This window comes from Mesoplodon mirus (assembly GCF_964341445.2).
Source record: "Mesoplodon mirus genome assembly, chromosome: X".
Classification (NCBI taxonomy): Eukaryota; Metazoa; Chordata; class Mammalia; order Artiodactyla; family Ziphiidae; genus Mesoplodon; species Mesoplodon mirus.
Window position 1 is genome coordinate 103,630,392 of NC_138981.1, and position 16,718 is coordinate 103,647,109.

The 16,718-nt window shown below is 38.7% G+C and overlaps 1 protein-coding gene across 1 annotated transcript; it reads right to left on the minus strand.

The window, feature by feature from the left end:
• Window positions 1-3,940: 3,940 nt before the first annotated feature.
• Window positions 3,941-12,557, minus strand: C1GALT1C1 (C1GALT1 specific chaperone 1). The gene is made up of 2 exons (XM_082610085.1): window positions 12,397-12,557; window positions 3,941-10,316 (listed from the first exon to the last, which is right to left on the minus strand). The coding sequence occupies exon 2, from the start codon at window positions 10,309-10,311 to the stop codon at window positions 9,355-9,357; it is 957 nt and encodes a 318-aa protein (XP_082466211.1). The 5' UTR covers window positions 10,312-10,316; window positions 12,397-12,557; the 3' UTR covers window positions 3,941-9,354.
• Between the last annotated feature and the right edge of the window lie 4,161 nt (window positions 12,558-16,718).

A 16,718-nucleotide genomic window follows, 5' to 3' on the forward strand; every position in this document is an offset into this window, starting at 1 on the left:
GTAAGAATTAGGCCATTAAAATATTTTGAAAGCCCTTCAGAACACGTTTAGTGTGTCATTAATTGTATTAAGGCAATAAAAATTACACTAAATATAATTATATTCTTTTTTTAAAGATATTTTTGATATGGACCATTTTTAAACTCTTTATTGAATTTGTTACAATATTGCTTCTGTTTTATGTTTTGGTTTTTTGGCTGCGAGGCATGTAGGATCTTAGCTCCCCGACCAGGGATAGAATCTGCACCCACTGCATTGGAAGGCAAAGTCTTAACCACTGGACCACCAGGGAAGTCCATGTATTCTATGTTTTTACACATTGTATTTATGCTTTATTATACTTTTTAAAATAGAAGGTAAAAGAATGATTAGATATAATGAATTCTAACCCTAATTTATTTAATATTGTATTAAAACTAGTTAAGTACTTGTAAAGGACTACAACTCCATCAGAACAGGAGTGAATGAATGGGATTGAGAACCAGTTTTAAAATCTATGTTGAGACTATTAGGCTAGTTGATTGGTTGGTTGGTTGGTTGGTTTAGGAGGCTGGCCTCTTGGAGAATATAATTTATATATGGAAAGAGATATGGGAGATGATTTACTGGAATTTCTCCTAATAATATCATGTTCATTAGAACAGGTCATGAGGAGGAAAAATAGATAAAAACATCCAAACTAATTAGTACTATTAATATTTGCCTCTTGGAGTGAAAAATTAAAGAACACCAAATTTTATCCCTGAACATTTTGAGGAATAAAAGATCAATTAGCGAAATAATTTCTGCTTAAAACCCTAGTTGTTACAGAGAATGACATGCTTTACTATTAGAATTGGACAATTAAATGGATTATCTTATAGTTTTGTGGGGTTTTTTTGGCTGTGTCGGGTCTTAGCTGCAGCATGCAGGATCTTCTTTGAGGCACGCGGGATCTTTTGTTGTGGCGCATGGGCTTCTCTCTAGTTGTGGCAAGCGGGTTTTTTCTCTCTCTAGTTGTGGCATGCAGCCTCCAGGGCACATGGGCTCTGTAGTTTGTAGTGCGCGAGCTCAGTAGTTGTGGTGTGCAGGATTAGTTGCCCCACGGCATGTGGAATCTTAGTTCCGCGACCAGGGATTGAACCCGTGTCCTCTGCATTAGAAGGTGAATTCTTTAACACTGGACCACCAGGGAAGTCCCTATATTATACATTTTTTAAATCCCATTTTAAAAGTAAAACAAATCATGATTTTCATATCAATCACTCGTTCCATTCCCCAATTTTAAAATACTTCAATTTTAGCCAATATGTGAATATAGAGGACTTCTAAGGCATAATGATTTACTTCACTACCTTCAAGTTCATTGTAAATGTTCTCAAAAGTCTATCGTAGGGGGGGAAGCCCTAAATATAAAATATACAAACTTTTACTTTTAAATTTTTATTACAATACTTGGTTGTCAAAGAAACTATTAACTTTCTTTTAACTTTCTTTTAATCTCCTATGATGAAATATGTAATTTCTTCTGATTTTCACAAGCATGTGAGCAAAAGACTGTGTTTTAAGAAACAAATCATTTAAGCACTTAGAGAAGGTGCCATTTCTCCAAACATATGCCTTGAAAACAAATCAAATTCAGTTACTTTTTTGTCTCAGGGAAGGCCATACTGGGGAGACTTTTGAGGTTGGGCAATCCATTTTCATTCTTACCAACTTCTAGTAAAAAAAGGAACACTTTCTTTGTCCCCAAATGCTGGGATTGTCCTCTGCTGATGTATGATGACACCCTGAGGCTTGGAAACTTGCAAACCAATAAGATGATTTTGTGATGAAATTGCATGTTAGATTGATACTATTAATAGTCCTTGAATGAGCTTAAATTTGAAACAACTTTTAAAAGCAGCATGCACTTAACTTCTCGTTTTGTTTCCCTACCTGTAAGGTGTGAAATATCTGTTTCTTCATACCGATGTTTTTAAATGTATTTTTGGCCGCGTTGGGTCTTCGTTGCTGCGTGCCGGCTTTCTCTAGTTGCGGCGAGCAGGGGCTACTTTTTGCTGTGGTGTGTGGGCTTCTCATTGCAGTGGCTTCTCTTCTTGTGGAGCACGGGCTCTAGGTGCGCAGGCTTCAGTAGTTGCAGACGCGGGCTCAGTAGTTGCGGCATGTGGGCCCTAGAGTGTGGGGGCTTCAGTAGTTGGGGCGTGTGGGCTCAGTAGTTGTGGCACGTGGGCTCTAGGGTGCGCGGGCTCAGTAGTTGTGGCTTGCGGGCTCTAGAGCGCAGGCTCAGTAGTTGTGGCGCACGGGCTTAGCTGCTCCGTGGCATGTGGGATCTTCCCAGACCAGGAATTGAACCTGTGTCCCCTGCATTGGCAGGCGGATTCTTAACCACTGCGCCACCAGGGAAGTCCCTTCATACCGATGTTTTAACAAATTTTTAGTTTTTCATGATCTGAAAGATTTGGTATGTACTTGTTAGTCTGGACACTGTTCTCATCAGTTCTAATGCTGCCCCATTCAGAATTCATTTTTTAAAGCCAAAATTCACTGTTCACTTAAACATCTGGATTAAATTGGGCAGGGTGAAGATGGGAGGAGAGTCCTTTTTGCCTTGTAGGCTCTGGACAGCTTTCTTAGAGAGCTGACTTATCCAGGATTAGGAAAAAGAATGCTTTTGTGTGACTGATATCTTTCTAAAGTTTGCTTGTGTAAGCATTTTGGATTTAAGAAAGTTCAACCTGGGAATTCCCTGGCAGTCCAGTGGTTAGGACTCCGTGCTTCCATTGCAGGGGGCACGGGTTCGATCCCTGGTTGGAGAACTAAGATCCCGCAAAAAGTTCGACCTGAATTGTATCTGAATATAGAGTAGAAACAACTTCATTTGGTGGGATAACAGCAGTCTCTAACCCATCAAATTAATCTCTATCTCCTAAATTGCTTTCAAAAACGCACATGACTGGAAGATATTTTTCACTGGCAATGCTTTATTCTGTTTAAAAAATAGTAGGGTCTAAAATATAGTAAAAACTTGGAAACTTACACTGCACTTATTTTGTGCTTTACAAGATAAAAATTTTATATTTTGTAAAATGTTTTGAAAGGAGTCCACAAAGTAATTCTGCTTTCTTGCTCCCAAATGCAGAGGTCTGAGAGAAGGCACATGGCCTCATGAGCTTCTGGGTGTTGTCAAATCCAATTCTCTCTCAAGTACCAAATGCCCAGATGCATTTACTGGGGATGCAGGAGTATCACTTAAGCAGTGGTTTTTGTCAATATAAAGAGAAGCATCTTGATTAAAGTGTGAGGAGATAGAAACCATACTGATTTGGGCAATTTCGGCTCCAATAATGTCTAATTTACTGTGAAGGGGGAATATGTTCTAAGTTAATGTTCTTAAAAGCAACTTCCAAATTTCTCCTTAAAAATATTTACTTTATTAAAAAGCTGTTTGAGGAAGAGCTGTTTTATTGCATGGCACAGATTCACTGTACAGATGTTATCTTAGAACTATTAATTAAGGAGTTCCCTCGTGACTTTGAATATTCAATACCAGCTGTTATTCACATCAATATTTTAATATTTTACCAGAAAGATACTTAATAAAAGGATTGATACATATTTAACTGCGTAAAGTGCTAGTTAAACTTGTTCAAATGGGTCAGAGGGAAAGGGAAATAACATTCTTTGAGCACCTACTATATGCACAAGCTCTACTTATATATCTTGCTTAATCTTTATGACTATTCCATGAGGTAGATTTTAATTCTCATTTGATAAGTGAGGAAGCTAAGGCTCCAGAAGGGTTATATAACTTTCCTGAAGATACATTGCTAATAAATGGCAGAGTTGGGATTTGAACTAAGTGTCCCTTGATTGCAAAGCCTGTTTTTTGGTTTTTTTTTTTTACATTATCATATATTTTTTATTTTAAAAAATCTAATATTTTAGTATTAAAATAAAATTTAAACACAGCATCCTTTTCTCACCATTAAAAGTAGGATAATTCTAGACAATTTTTCTGAAATCTATAAGTGTGCTTATACAAATGCATTAAAAGCTAAGTATCTCAGCATCTGTAAGGCCTTTAGCAAATAAGTATCAACCTTCAGGAAGATGAGAGGCCACCTGAAAATGCACCAAAATTTCAAAATTAAGCTTTTAATTTATTGATAATAAAGCTAAGTATCACTGATATGCAAGTAAACAGTTTTTAGAACAAGCTGGAGTTTTTCTAAAATGTAACCACGGTTGAATAAAATAGCAAGAACTTCAGGCAAGATGGTATGTAAATATGAAAAAATACATAAAACACTTGGAATTAATTCAGAACTTGTAAAAATACTTGAGTGGTAAAGTGTTAAAACAGTCAAGAGAAATATTCTTTTACAAAGAGATTACATTTTAGAAGAGACTTTTTCTACCTTCCATTCATACTTCACGTATAAAGAATATACACTCAGAATTTGCCTAAACCTCCCTACCTCCCTCCCGCAAAGCCTATTTTGCAGAAAATCTCCCATCACATTTCATAAAATGTTAATCTTGGCCCACAGTTGCATCAGCATCTTTGTTTATGGGCTATTGGAGAGAAGTGTAAGTTGGTCAAGCCTCTATTCCACAGTGGGAAAATATGGGTAGGATTAGAATGCAGTAAGACTGGGTTGCTTGCAGTGTGCTTCTAAGGAATGTTCCGTTTCCCTCTTCATCAGCAGGGTATTCTGGGAGAATCTTTTGAAATTGAATTTAGTCCTGAGGTCAGAACTTTTTCTGTCACCTTCAAGCTAGGTGATTTGTGACCATTTAAAGGTTATACCATTTAGAAGCCTTTCCTGGATTTTTAAAGAAAAGGATACAAGGGGGCGGGTTGGTTAAGTGGGGGAGATTAGGGTATAGAGTGTAAGTGCAAAGGCAGAACTAGCAGCTGCTTTGTGACTATCAATACATCCAAAAGATAGGTCGGGAAAAGGATTAGTGAATATTAAAATTGACAGGAGCAATTTGGTTCAATTATAATCTAAGGAAAAAGGCTGAGGGGTCTAATCGATATTTTACTCCAGATCTAATGAGTTAATTTTGAGAAGGAGGATCCAATGACTTAATTTTGAGAAGGAAGATCCAGTGATGGAACTCATGCAAAGAGATGGCCTGGGGCCTGCTAAAAGCAATTTCTGTAGCCTTCAAGACAACCCAAAAAATAAACAGGCCTTTTAGAAGAAACTTCAAGTTTTCTCCCATTCACATGACAGCCCCGGGGTGGGGTGTTGTCTCACACTTCTGGAATTGGTTAGATCTGTGCTGTAACTGTAAAATACACACTGGATTTTGAAGACTTAATAAAAAAAAAGAATGTAAACTATCTCATTTTTTCTGTTGATTACATGTTGAAATGACAATATTTTGGATATATTGGGTTAAGTAAAATATAATACTAAAAGTAATTTCACCTCTGTCTTTTTTAATGTGGCTACTAGAAAATTTTAAACTACACATGCAGCTCCCATTATATTTCTATTGGATGGCATTGGGATGGAGAACAGGCAGTATTCCCTGAAGCTTCCTTCTGGAGGTGAATACCTTAGAGTGGTAAATATGGAAAAGAAGATTCTCAGTACCAGTATTTAAAGTCTTCCATTGGGGGGGAGGGATAAGTTGGGAGATTGGGATGGACATATACATACTACTATATATAAAATAGATAACCAACAAGGACCTACTGTATAGCGCAGAGAACTCTGCTCAATACTCTGTAATGGCCTATATGGGAAAATAATCTAAAAAAGAGTGGATGTATGTATATGTATAAGTGATTCGCTTCACTGTACACCTGAAACTAACACAACATTGTAATCAACTATACTCCAGTAAAAATTAATTAAAAAATAAAGTCTTCATCAAGTTAGGACCACTTTTCCCCTTTTCCCCTCAGATGGTATGGGGTTGGTGTTTTGACTGTTAGAACATCCCCATTTATTCAGCACTTTGAGTACCTCTGTGGATGTCTCTTATCAGTCATTCATTAGAAGCATTTCTTACTTTTTTCCAAACACAAGCCTGTCACATAATTAATGGCATCCATCCTCACTCCCATCCATCCATCCATTCATAGAAAATCTGAGTCTTATTTTTAGGCCCTGCTCTTCCTGCCAGGGCTTTCACTAAATTGCCAAAGCAATGGAAAAACCAATGTGGCCATTCTTGCATGGAATCAGTGAAAACTACCAAAGAAATGGGAATTATGTGGGTTAAGAGAAATAGCACTTATCAAATTGAGGACTTTTAAGGCAAAGAGGACCACCATATTCTAATAGTAAACAATGGCTTGTTTTATTGCTCGTGCAAAGCTTACATGAAATGATTATTTGACTGTATGAATCATGTGTTTGGGCTCTTTTTGCTTTCCACAAAATACCAGGTCTAGTGTTAAGCTCATAGTGTTAAACTCAATATATACAAGGAGTAGTATAGTATATAGATTCCACACTAATAAAAGTGGACTTTTCTTTCTATTATGCTAGAGACCCCAGACATACACCATCATTTCATACTTTCTAAATAAGTCATTTCCCCCATTACCCTTTGAATACTTTATAGTATTTTATCTTTGATGATATTGGAATTGAGTGATTATTTTTTCATTAGACTTTGGGGGACTCCTTGGTGGGAAGGTTGGCAAAACCTTCCCTGAATTTCTTTGAATGCCAAAAGAAAGCTAAACTTTTACAAACAGGCTCTTCACATAAACACTCAGACATGCATTGAATGCATCAATCCAAGTCAGATAGCACTAAAAGGAACACAATATTTTAACCGAGTGGAAAATTAGTGGTACACCATTACTAAACTCTGTGCTTTCAATAACTTTTCTAATATAGGTGTTCCCTGAATCTGGGCATTATAAATCAGATTTGATACACAAGCAGTTTTTTAGCTACATTAAAAAAAAGCCAAGGGGTCTAATCTATATTTTGCTCCAAATCCAATGTTTTGAGAAAGAAGGTCTAGCGATTGAACTTGTGCAAGGAGATGGCCTGGGGCCTGCTGAAAGTCAGGTTGCAGTTTCCACTGCATTCAAGAAAACCAGAAAGATAAATATAACTTTTAGAAGAAACTTGAAGTTTTCTCTCATTCACATCTCAGCCAGTGGGCCTCACACTTCCAGAACTGGTTAGACCTGTGTTGTCCAATATAGTAGGCATTACCCAACCATATGTAAAATATATTCACAATCATGATCAATTCCCATTAGACCTCCATTCTTCTCGATTCTCTTCCCAATAACCGAGTGGAGTTAGGGTTATGGTTTTTGGCTGTTGAATGCATGATGATCAAATCTGTAACCATGACTTCTGTAGCACAATTTTCTGCGTTACTGATTCCAATTTTATCTACAAGACTAGGTACAAATAAGTTCAAGGAGACAGCATGTTATTTAAGACAACTAACATTTTATAAAGGAATACTCATGTATAAAAATACAATCAAGGGTTTCCCTGGTGGCGCAGTGGTTGAGAGTCTGCCTGCCGATTCAGGGGACACGGGTTCGTGCCCTGGTCCGGGAGGATCCCACATGCCGTGGAGTGTAAGCCATGACCACTGAGCCTGTGCGTCCGGAGCCTGTGCTCCACAATGGGAGAGGCCACAACAGTGAGAGGCCCGCATACAGCAAAAAAAAAATACAATCAAGAGCATCAATTTGGTTTAAAAAGCAATTGTTACTTTAGTACCCACTAGGAAATCAAACAATGGAATGCATTTTCTGATATATTTATTACAACTATACCTTGATACACTAATGTAATTGAAGGTGATAAATACAGTAGAAAAAGTTTTAAGATACTGGTGTTGGGGGCAATGTGACACTTGTAAACTGGGTGTCACACTCGGTGAGATACTGTTTATCATTGCACTCACACTGAATATGATTTGGTTTGTAGTAATTACATCTGAGACCACATGTTTGGGTGCTTGATAAAAGGGTTTTATTATTTTTCAAAACTAATAACCTTTCATTTTAATCAAGAGCCCCAGTGAGGAAAATCTATAAATTAAAACAAAGGGTTTTACATACTACTCTGATGATCAATAATTTGAAGCCCGAGGCCCTCTTGAGGAAATTCTTTCTGGCTTGCAAAAGCTGTGGGAGACCATTAACATCATGAGGCCAGTTACAAGAAAAATTAACCTCTAAAATGTCATGGTTTCACACCCTATGGGGGCTTATGGATCTGACTTAATATGGCATGTGCAGGCCCGATTTTAGGACAAGTCAGCTCCAAGTGTTTCACACATTTATAAACACAGAAGCTGTTGTATCCACCATCCATAAAGCTTTTGGGTAGCCACTGAAATCAGGCAAATGGCAGAGTAATCCAAGGTGAATGGTGAGGTTAAGGCCTCCACACCAAAAACCGTTGGATATGGTGCAATCATGAACATGGGGAAAATCTCAAAATTTGAACAGGTAAACAAAAGCCAGGACAGACTCAATTCAAGTAAGTGAAACTGCCAGACTTCCGAAAGGAGTTCTTCAAAGAAGACTTCCACAGAACTTGTTTGCTCTGCAGGAGTAAATAAATCTCAACTGATATATTTTTATCCAAGCCACAGCTGAGAGCTTGATTAACTGGGAAACAATACAGTTAAATGACATTACATTCTTTATAGTCACCACTCCAACTTCAATATCTGCATAGAGAAGTAGAGAGGGTTACACTGAAATTGTTTATGCTGAGGGATGCCACTAAATTAGCTCCCAGGAAAATTATTAACCTTTATAATTAATTTTCACTTTTTCTCTCAGGGATAGATTTCAACTTTCACTTTAACAGTGGTTGGGAACATTCCCTTTATTGCTTGGTTGTGTATTTTGAGAAAGCAAATCCATTGGCACTTGCGAAGGCTTAGAACATAAACCAACATTAGAAGTAACAGAAACACATAGCTAAAAGTTTTACTTTAATCACAAATTCACAACTAGAGATTTCATTTGCGTATCTTAGAAAGCTAAAAAGACATGTTAACTTTTTTAACCAATCAGCAAAAACATGTGCCACACAGATTTTTAATGTTCATAACTTAGAATTTATCACATAAATATATTTATAAATATATCCTTTATTTGTAAAATTATTATTCTTAAAACATTTCTTTCCAACACAGTTGAAATTTTCATGTGTGTTTTAAGGGAAAAAAACCCACCCTATTTTAAAATGTATTACTAAACTTCAATGTGCGAATAAACCAGTGCCACCAAACTGAAAAAGAAAAAAAAAAAAAAAGAACAGAAACATACTGCTGTGTTGGATATGCAGTTGTTAACTACAAATAACACCACCACATGTCCTATATGGTGATCATATACATGCTCGTTTCTTCTCAGTCATTATCAGAACCATTTGGAGGTAGGAAAACCAACGCATCATTGAAAATATGCCCAAACGCCCTAAGACGGTATACCCCGTACATCATTACGTGCATCTGATTAGGCGTCAGTCCATTAAAAGTAACAGCCATATCTGAACAACATCCTTCTACTACCTGGTTGGGGTGATTAGTCATTGCCTCTTTAATAAAAAGCCCAACAGACTTGGTGTTAAATACATCTTTTCCTTCAGCATCTTCTGCATTTTCTGCAAATACTCCAGCGTATTTCAGGCAGACTGCTAGCTGCTTATCTTCAGATATCTTCCAAATCATCCCTCCCTGTTCAGGACACTTTTCAGGAATACTTAGAAGGCTGTTAAGTCTTTTCATTGATTCTACACTTAAGACAATTCCTCCTTCCATACTCACATACTCGAGGTCTCCAGATTTTATAGTGTGGCCTAGATAGAAAGGTTGTGATGGATCCTTTTTTAACAAAAAGTACTTTAAGTTTTCAATAATAGCAAACGTCGTGGGGCGTGCAAGGAAGAACCAGTTGTATTGGTCTCTATATTTATCAAAGGCGTATTTGTAAGCTTTTCTCATCATTAACCACACGTCATTTGTTTCCATGTTAATTGACTCAAACACTTTAACATTTTCGGAACTGAAGAACTCTGCTTTGTCACAGTGTTTGGTCCAAGTCTCCTTCACTGCAGCCCAGAGACTCACATCTTTGGGTTTGACAAGGATGATACAGTATACTCGAAAGCTCTTACTGAGCTCCATGCGTTCATCCTCTGAAATTTTCAAGATATCTTCTTTATTAGGAGCTTGTAGGTGATGATGCTCATGGTGGTGCATTCTATTTCCATGACCAATCCTAATGTGTCCTAGCATAGTGATCAAGGCACAGAAAATGCTTCCAAGCATTACACCCTTCAAAAATGAACTGCTTTCAGAAAGCATTTTTCCTATAAAGAAGAAAAAGATCCTTAGGATACTTAATAGAAAAGGAGTCTAGTGATTTGATTTGATATTCCCCCTATACTTACATTTTGCTCTTAATGTTAAAAAAAAAGGCTCCCAAGCTTGAAATCGAGTCAATGCAAGTAGCACAAGAGAGTCTTAAGAATTTTTTGCTTCCAATGATAACTGATTACTGTTCGGTACAAAGTGGAACTTTGCAGCAACACCTTGCTGCCATAGAATTTTCTGGGAGGCTATTTTTGCACTTCATCTATAGGGATTTAATTAACCAAGTACTAAACCAAAACACTAACCCCAGAAACTGATATTACAGAGGTTGTCTGTCCACCATTCTCTTTAAAGGAATTTCATTTCACAAGCTTGCATTTTATTACTTAAATACCTCTGCGGATATAAATGGACTTTTACAACAAAACCTTAAATTGAAGAGATAAAACCACCTACAATTGGTAAATCACCAATGGTGTCTGTGCTGGCCTCTGTTCTCAACCTAGTGCTTTATTTAACTGATGGCTGCTGTCCTTAAGTGTTTTGAGTACATCTTGGAATTGATACCATATATGTTAATATTTACCCTTTTGTTCCTAAGACTAAATGGTTTCCAGTACAGTATGTCAACTAACTGATGTATAATAATAAAAGCCCATAATGAAAATAGCTAAATTATTTGGATGAGAACTGAGTCAATATAGGCATATCTGGGGACTATTAATGAACATTTTTATTTCCTCCAAAGGCATTTTCTTATTCTTTGGGGAAGTAAAAAGGGAGAAGTCTACACTTTTATTTCAGTTAGAAATTAAAAGAAACCCAACATTAAATACAACTGTTGAGATTTTCCCAATCTCCCTTCTATCTCCACAAGGAATGTTCTACTGAGCTACTTAGATTTTCCCTTTGTTTCTTAAAGTTGAAAGTGGCCTTAGAAGCTATCTAATGTCACTTTTCTCATTTTACAGATAGGGAAACAGAGGGTCCACAGAGGTTAGGTAACTGACCCAAAGTCACAGTCAGCAATAGAACTGAACTAGAAATCAGATATCCTGGCATCAGTTTAATGGTTTTTCTATTACAGAATAAAGATCTCAACAGTGCTTCAACCCATATTATTGAGAATTTAATAAAAAGTTACTGCATAACCTTGTTTTCCTACAAATGGAAAAACATGTAGGATCAGTTAACCATAATTGATATTTTGCATCCAGCATCACCGTACTGCTACAAGGAAACCATCCCTTGGTTTTCTTCTAGAGGAAATGGACTTTGACCTCCATTACCTTAGAAGGACAACGTGTGGAACAACCTGACAGATGTAATTCCTAAGGAGGGGTGGGGAGTCAGGTGGGAAAGAGGCAGGACAGCTTTCCTGTGTCACTCACAGAACTTGGTCAGCAAACACAGCTCTAATAAGGAAAAGAAAATTCACAGGAAACAAGCTCTGCTTGTTTTAGAATTGTCAGATGCACTCCAAAATGAATTATTTTATATAGGATTTTGGCATTTCATATTACACAATTTTCAATATGTCTGGCCATTATATAATAATTTACTAGTGTCTCTTAGATTGATAATGGTATATGTATGTCAGAATTCTTCCTGATGGGGATACTACTTATGAGTCATCTGCACAAATTTTTCTAAGGAGTAGCATCTAGAGGTGCACATGATAGGATATTTGGTGCAGAGGCAAGGGAAACTTAAAACCGCACACGAGCACAAGCGAGGCAGAAATGACCAGAGTGGTTTTTGAAATGAATCCTTTTAGATGAAGGCGGTTGGGGTGGAGTATGGAAAAGGGAGGAGGATGAAATGGAGAACAAAAGTGAGGGAGAGAACATGGTCATCTCAACACCCCAAGGAGGGGCCGAGGGAGCGCCTCTAGGAAGCCGGCGCTCTATCTACCCCCCTCACTGCTCCTCACACTGCACCTGCCCAGACACACCGCGTGGAGTACGCTGGGAATGGGCCAGGGCCCAAGCCTTCCCCGGAGAGGGGCGGGGTCAGGCCGCTCCCGGGGCTGCTCCGCGGGCAGCTCCAGGTGCGGGCCGATGCCCCAGCACTCACCCGCGTCTAGAGCGGCTCAGGGGCGGGAAAGCGCAGCCGCGCACGGCTTTCCTCTCACGTTCGCGCGCCACTCGGTTACGTTCCTGGTCGGGCTGCTCTAGATGCAGGCGGTTTCTTCTCGTTGGTTTCGCTAAAGGTGGTGAGGGCCCGGAAGTAGACGCCACAATGGCGCGGGCAGCGGGGCGGGACAAAGGAGCCCTAGGCCAGGCGGAGCCGCCCGCCCGCGCCGACGTCGGAAGGGCCCGCACGCACGCAGCGCGCCCTTTCTCCCCGCCCCGTGCCGAGTTCAGAGAAGCGCGTCCTGCTGGCGTGACCCGCACGCTCACCCGTACCCAATGGGACGCCCAGAGAGGCGTGCGTGCGTACGACCGGCTGACACGTCCCACCGCTTCATTTTCCGGTTGTGGAAACTGCGAGAGCGAGGTAGGGTGTTTCACCTGACTGAGATCGTGTCAGGTCTCTCAGTGGTTTCTCTGACAAGCACCTGAGGCACTGCACCCTCCCATTGACAAGAGGGCGCTCCACCCAGTACTGGGCTGGGATTAAATGCAGGCCAATAGTCGTTGAATTATGAGGGCAAAGATCACTAAGGTTATTGGAACGGCATCTGAAGCCCCACTGTCCGGTTTCCAATCCTGTCTTCACCGCTCGCTATGCCTCAGTTCCCTCCTTTGTAAAGTATAGAAAGTATCACGGTAGTGCTATCATGGAAGATTAAATGAGATAGTGCCTTTGACTCCATTAGCAAAAGACCAAGCATGCAGTAAGCATTCGTTAACTGTTAGCTGTTATATTACTCACCCCTGTATCACTAGCACTTCACCTAGTGCCGCACGCAGGGGACAGTACATATTTGTGGAATTAATGAATGTTAGAGCAACAGATGAGGAACCAGGACCAGAAAGGATAAGGAACTTTCTAAAGGCCACACAGTAATTAATGGCAGAGGTGGGACTAGAATTCAGCTCTAATTATAAGTGTAGAGCTCTCTTTCCGCTAAACATGTGATCTGTCCTTTAAAATTCATTTTTGTGGCAGAAAGGGTTTTTTGCTAAAAAGCACGAAGTCTTACAAATTTTTAAAATGTACTGTCACCAGTTTCCATCTAAATAACTTTGAGTGGTGATTTACTCAGGCCTGAGTTCCTAAAGACACGTACATTGGAGTATTGGCAATGACCCAGTTTAAGTAGACTGAAGGTTTCAAGAAGCACTGAAACAATGAACAAATAGATGTTAGGCAATTACTGTTCTGGTAGCATTACCCTAAATTCTGGAGATATAGTGGTGAACAAAATTAGCCCCCTGCCTTCAAGGAGCTCTCAGTCTAGCAGGGAAGAAAGACATTAAACAATTCATTACAAATACATGGTGGTATGTTCTCCAAAGGAATACAAAAATGAATTCTAGAACTGGAAAAGAACTTATGACTGCAAATTATCTCCACTATATTTTCTTAAATAACATATATTGTCTATTGTCACCTATTATATATAAATATGTGTGTATATATATATATACAGTTAAGTGAAACAAGTTGCAGAATAATGTGTATAGTATGATTATACTTTGGTGAAAACAAACAGAATTTTACATATGTGCACATATGTTTGATCTGTTTGTATGAGCAAGGGGAGTTGTGGAAGGCTGCTCAGCAGGCTATTAATATTGATCACATCAGGAGGTCGAGGTGTGATGATTAGCTTTGTGTTTATACATCCTCCTAGTGCATTGTTTCACTGGTTATAACAGGCATTTGTTATTTTTGAATTTGAAGAACAGCAAATAAAAAGATCTTTAAAATTAGAGGGACAAAAAGAATAAGAGGAAAAGATACCAATAAAAATACCTTGTAAAGAGTGCGGACAGCCAGTCTCTTCTTGCAAAAAGGGACCAAGGAAAGACAGAAATGGCACTCAGAATTCAGAGACAGTGGCAAGGAGTCAGTTTAAGATGCTGCTTCCTTCTAGTACAGGAAGGAATACCAAACTGGAAGTACTGATACAAGATGCTCTGAAACAGAATAAACCATGGAATTTTCAACACCAAAAGTGCTGTCAATGAGAGATTGTCTAAGAACCCAGTTCTCTACTTAAAGCAGAGCTTAAACATACTTTACATTTGAAGTGAGGTTAGTGAGATGGTTGATTTGTAGTTAGGTGATTCGTTTTTAAAACGCCATTCCACATCGTAGCCCTAATTTTAAAAATACATGCAATTAGTTTCTGCTAAAATTAAAAATATTTATATTCTTTGGCCCAGCTAACCCATTTCTTGTAATCTCTCCCCCAGAAATTAAAGCACCAGAATGTAAGGCTAAATGTATAAGGTCAAATGCATTGTTGTTGATAATAGTGGGAAATATCCATCAAAAGAGAATGGTTGAATTAATTACGGTGCATCCATATAGTGTAATATTAAGCATAAAATAAACAGCTTATCTCACCTGCACTAAACACTTCAGTAAACACACTAACCTGCTCCTTGTGTGTGGGGGGGTGAGGGTTGCTTTTGAATTTGGTTGCCTTCATGTACCCAGCAGGTAAGGCAAGATTGCATTAAAAACTGACAACACTGCATTTTTGGTAAAGTCCTCCTGCCAAGTGCATGCATTATTCAGCATGAGAAGTCATTAATTTTTAGTAATTGGCGATCACTTGCATTTGAACATTCAAATTTTCGAAATCTGTCCAAAGGCCTTTGGGAAATTAACATGACTTTCTACAACAGTTCAGTGGAATAATAAATATTGAAGAAAATCTAAGATGGATTGTTTTCTGCATAACATCTTTTTGAAGGGTTAAAAATGTCTTCTGTGTTTACCAAAATTAATAGCTATAATATATGAACCTCTTCTGCCCAGAATTTCACAACTGTTCATCTTTAATAAACAAATTCCCTTGTCAGAGCAAATTCATTATTGTTTCCATTTGAGTATAGATTGGTCCCTAAATGAATCTCATTTGTGTTTTCAGGCATATTCATGCTTGCAATCTCATTTTAGAATGTTTTTCCATTTGATGACCATCTGGAAGCTTTCCTTTTTTAAAATTAACAAACCCACTTGCCTGCCAACAAATATGTATTAAGTGTTTACAGTAGGTCAGGCTCTGTGTTAGGTATTGTTTTTTTCAAAAACCTTTTTTTATTATGGGGAACTTCAAACATATACCGAAATAGAAAAGTATAATGAAATCACGTGTACTTTTTAAGGAAGCTTCAACATCCTCAATTCAAAGCCAATCTTATTACATCTATACTCTTTCCACTTCCCTCCTTTCCATACTATTGTGAAGCACTTCTGGGACATGTCATTTCATCCATAAACATTTCAAAATGTATAAGAGATAAGGGCTTCTTAAAAAACCCCACAATACCACTAGAAAACTAAAAAATGAATAATTCCTTAACATACTTATGGAATTACTTGACAGTGTTCAAATTACCAATAATATCACAAGTGTCGTGGTATTTTAATAATCTGAAGCAGAATCTAAATAGTCTACACATAGTGATCGAGTCTTGTGTCTTTTTTTAAATTAGTCTCTGCTTTACAACAAAGTGAATCAGTCATACATATACATCTGTTCCCACATCCCCTCCCTCCTGTGTCTGCCTCCCTCCCACCCTCCCCATCCCACCCCTCCAGGCGGCCACAAAGCACCGAGCCGATCCCCGCGCCACGCGGCCACCCCCCACCATCCATCCACCCCGTGCCCGGCAGTGTATACACGTCCATGCCTCTCCCCCGCCCCGTCACAGCCCCCCCCCCCATATCCCCAAGCCCACCCCCAGTAGGTCTGTGTCTCTATTCCTGTTTTACCCCTAAGTTCTTCATGACATTTTTTTTCTTAAATTCCATATATATGTGTTAGCATACAGTATTTGTCTTTCTCTTTCTGACTTACTTCACTCTGTATGACAGACTCTAGGTCTATCCACCTCATTACAAATAGCTCAGTTTCGTTTCTTTTTATGGCTGAGTAATATTCTATTGTATATATGTGCCACATCTTCTTTATCCGTTCATCCGATGATGGACACTTGGGTTGTTTCCATCTCCGGGCTATTGTGAATAGAGCTGCAATGAACATTTTGGTACATGTCTCTTTTTGAATTATGGTTTTCTCAGGGTATATGACTAGTAGTGGGATTGCTGGGTCATATGGTAGTTCTATTTTTAGATTTTTAAGGAACCTCCATACTGTCCTCCATAGCGGCTGTACCAATTCACATTCCCACCAGCAGTGCAAGAGTGTTCCCTTTTCTCCACACCCTCTCCAGCATTTATTGTTTCTAGATTTCTTGATGATGGCCATTCTG

Coding starts and splice junctions, on each gene's coding strand:
- C1GALT1C1 (XM_082610085.1), bottom strand. CDS start 10,311: ATGCTTTCTGAAAGCAGTTCATTTTTGAAGGGTGTAATGCTTGGAAGC.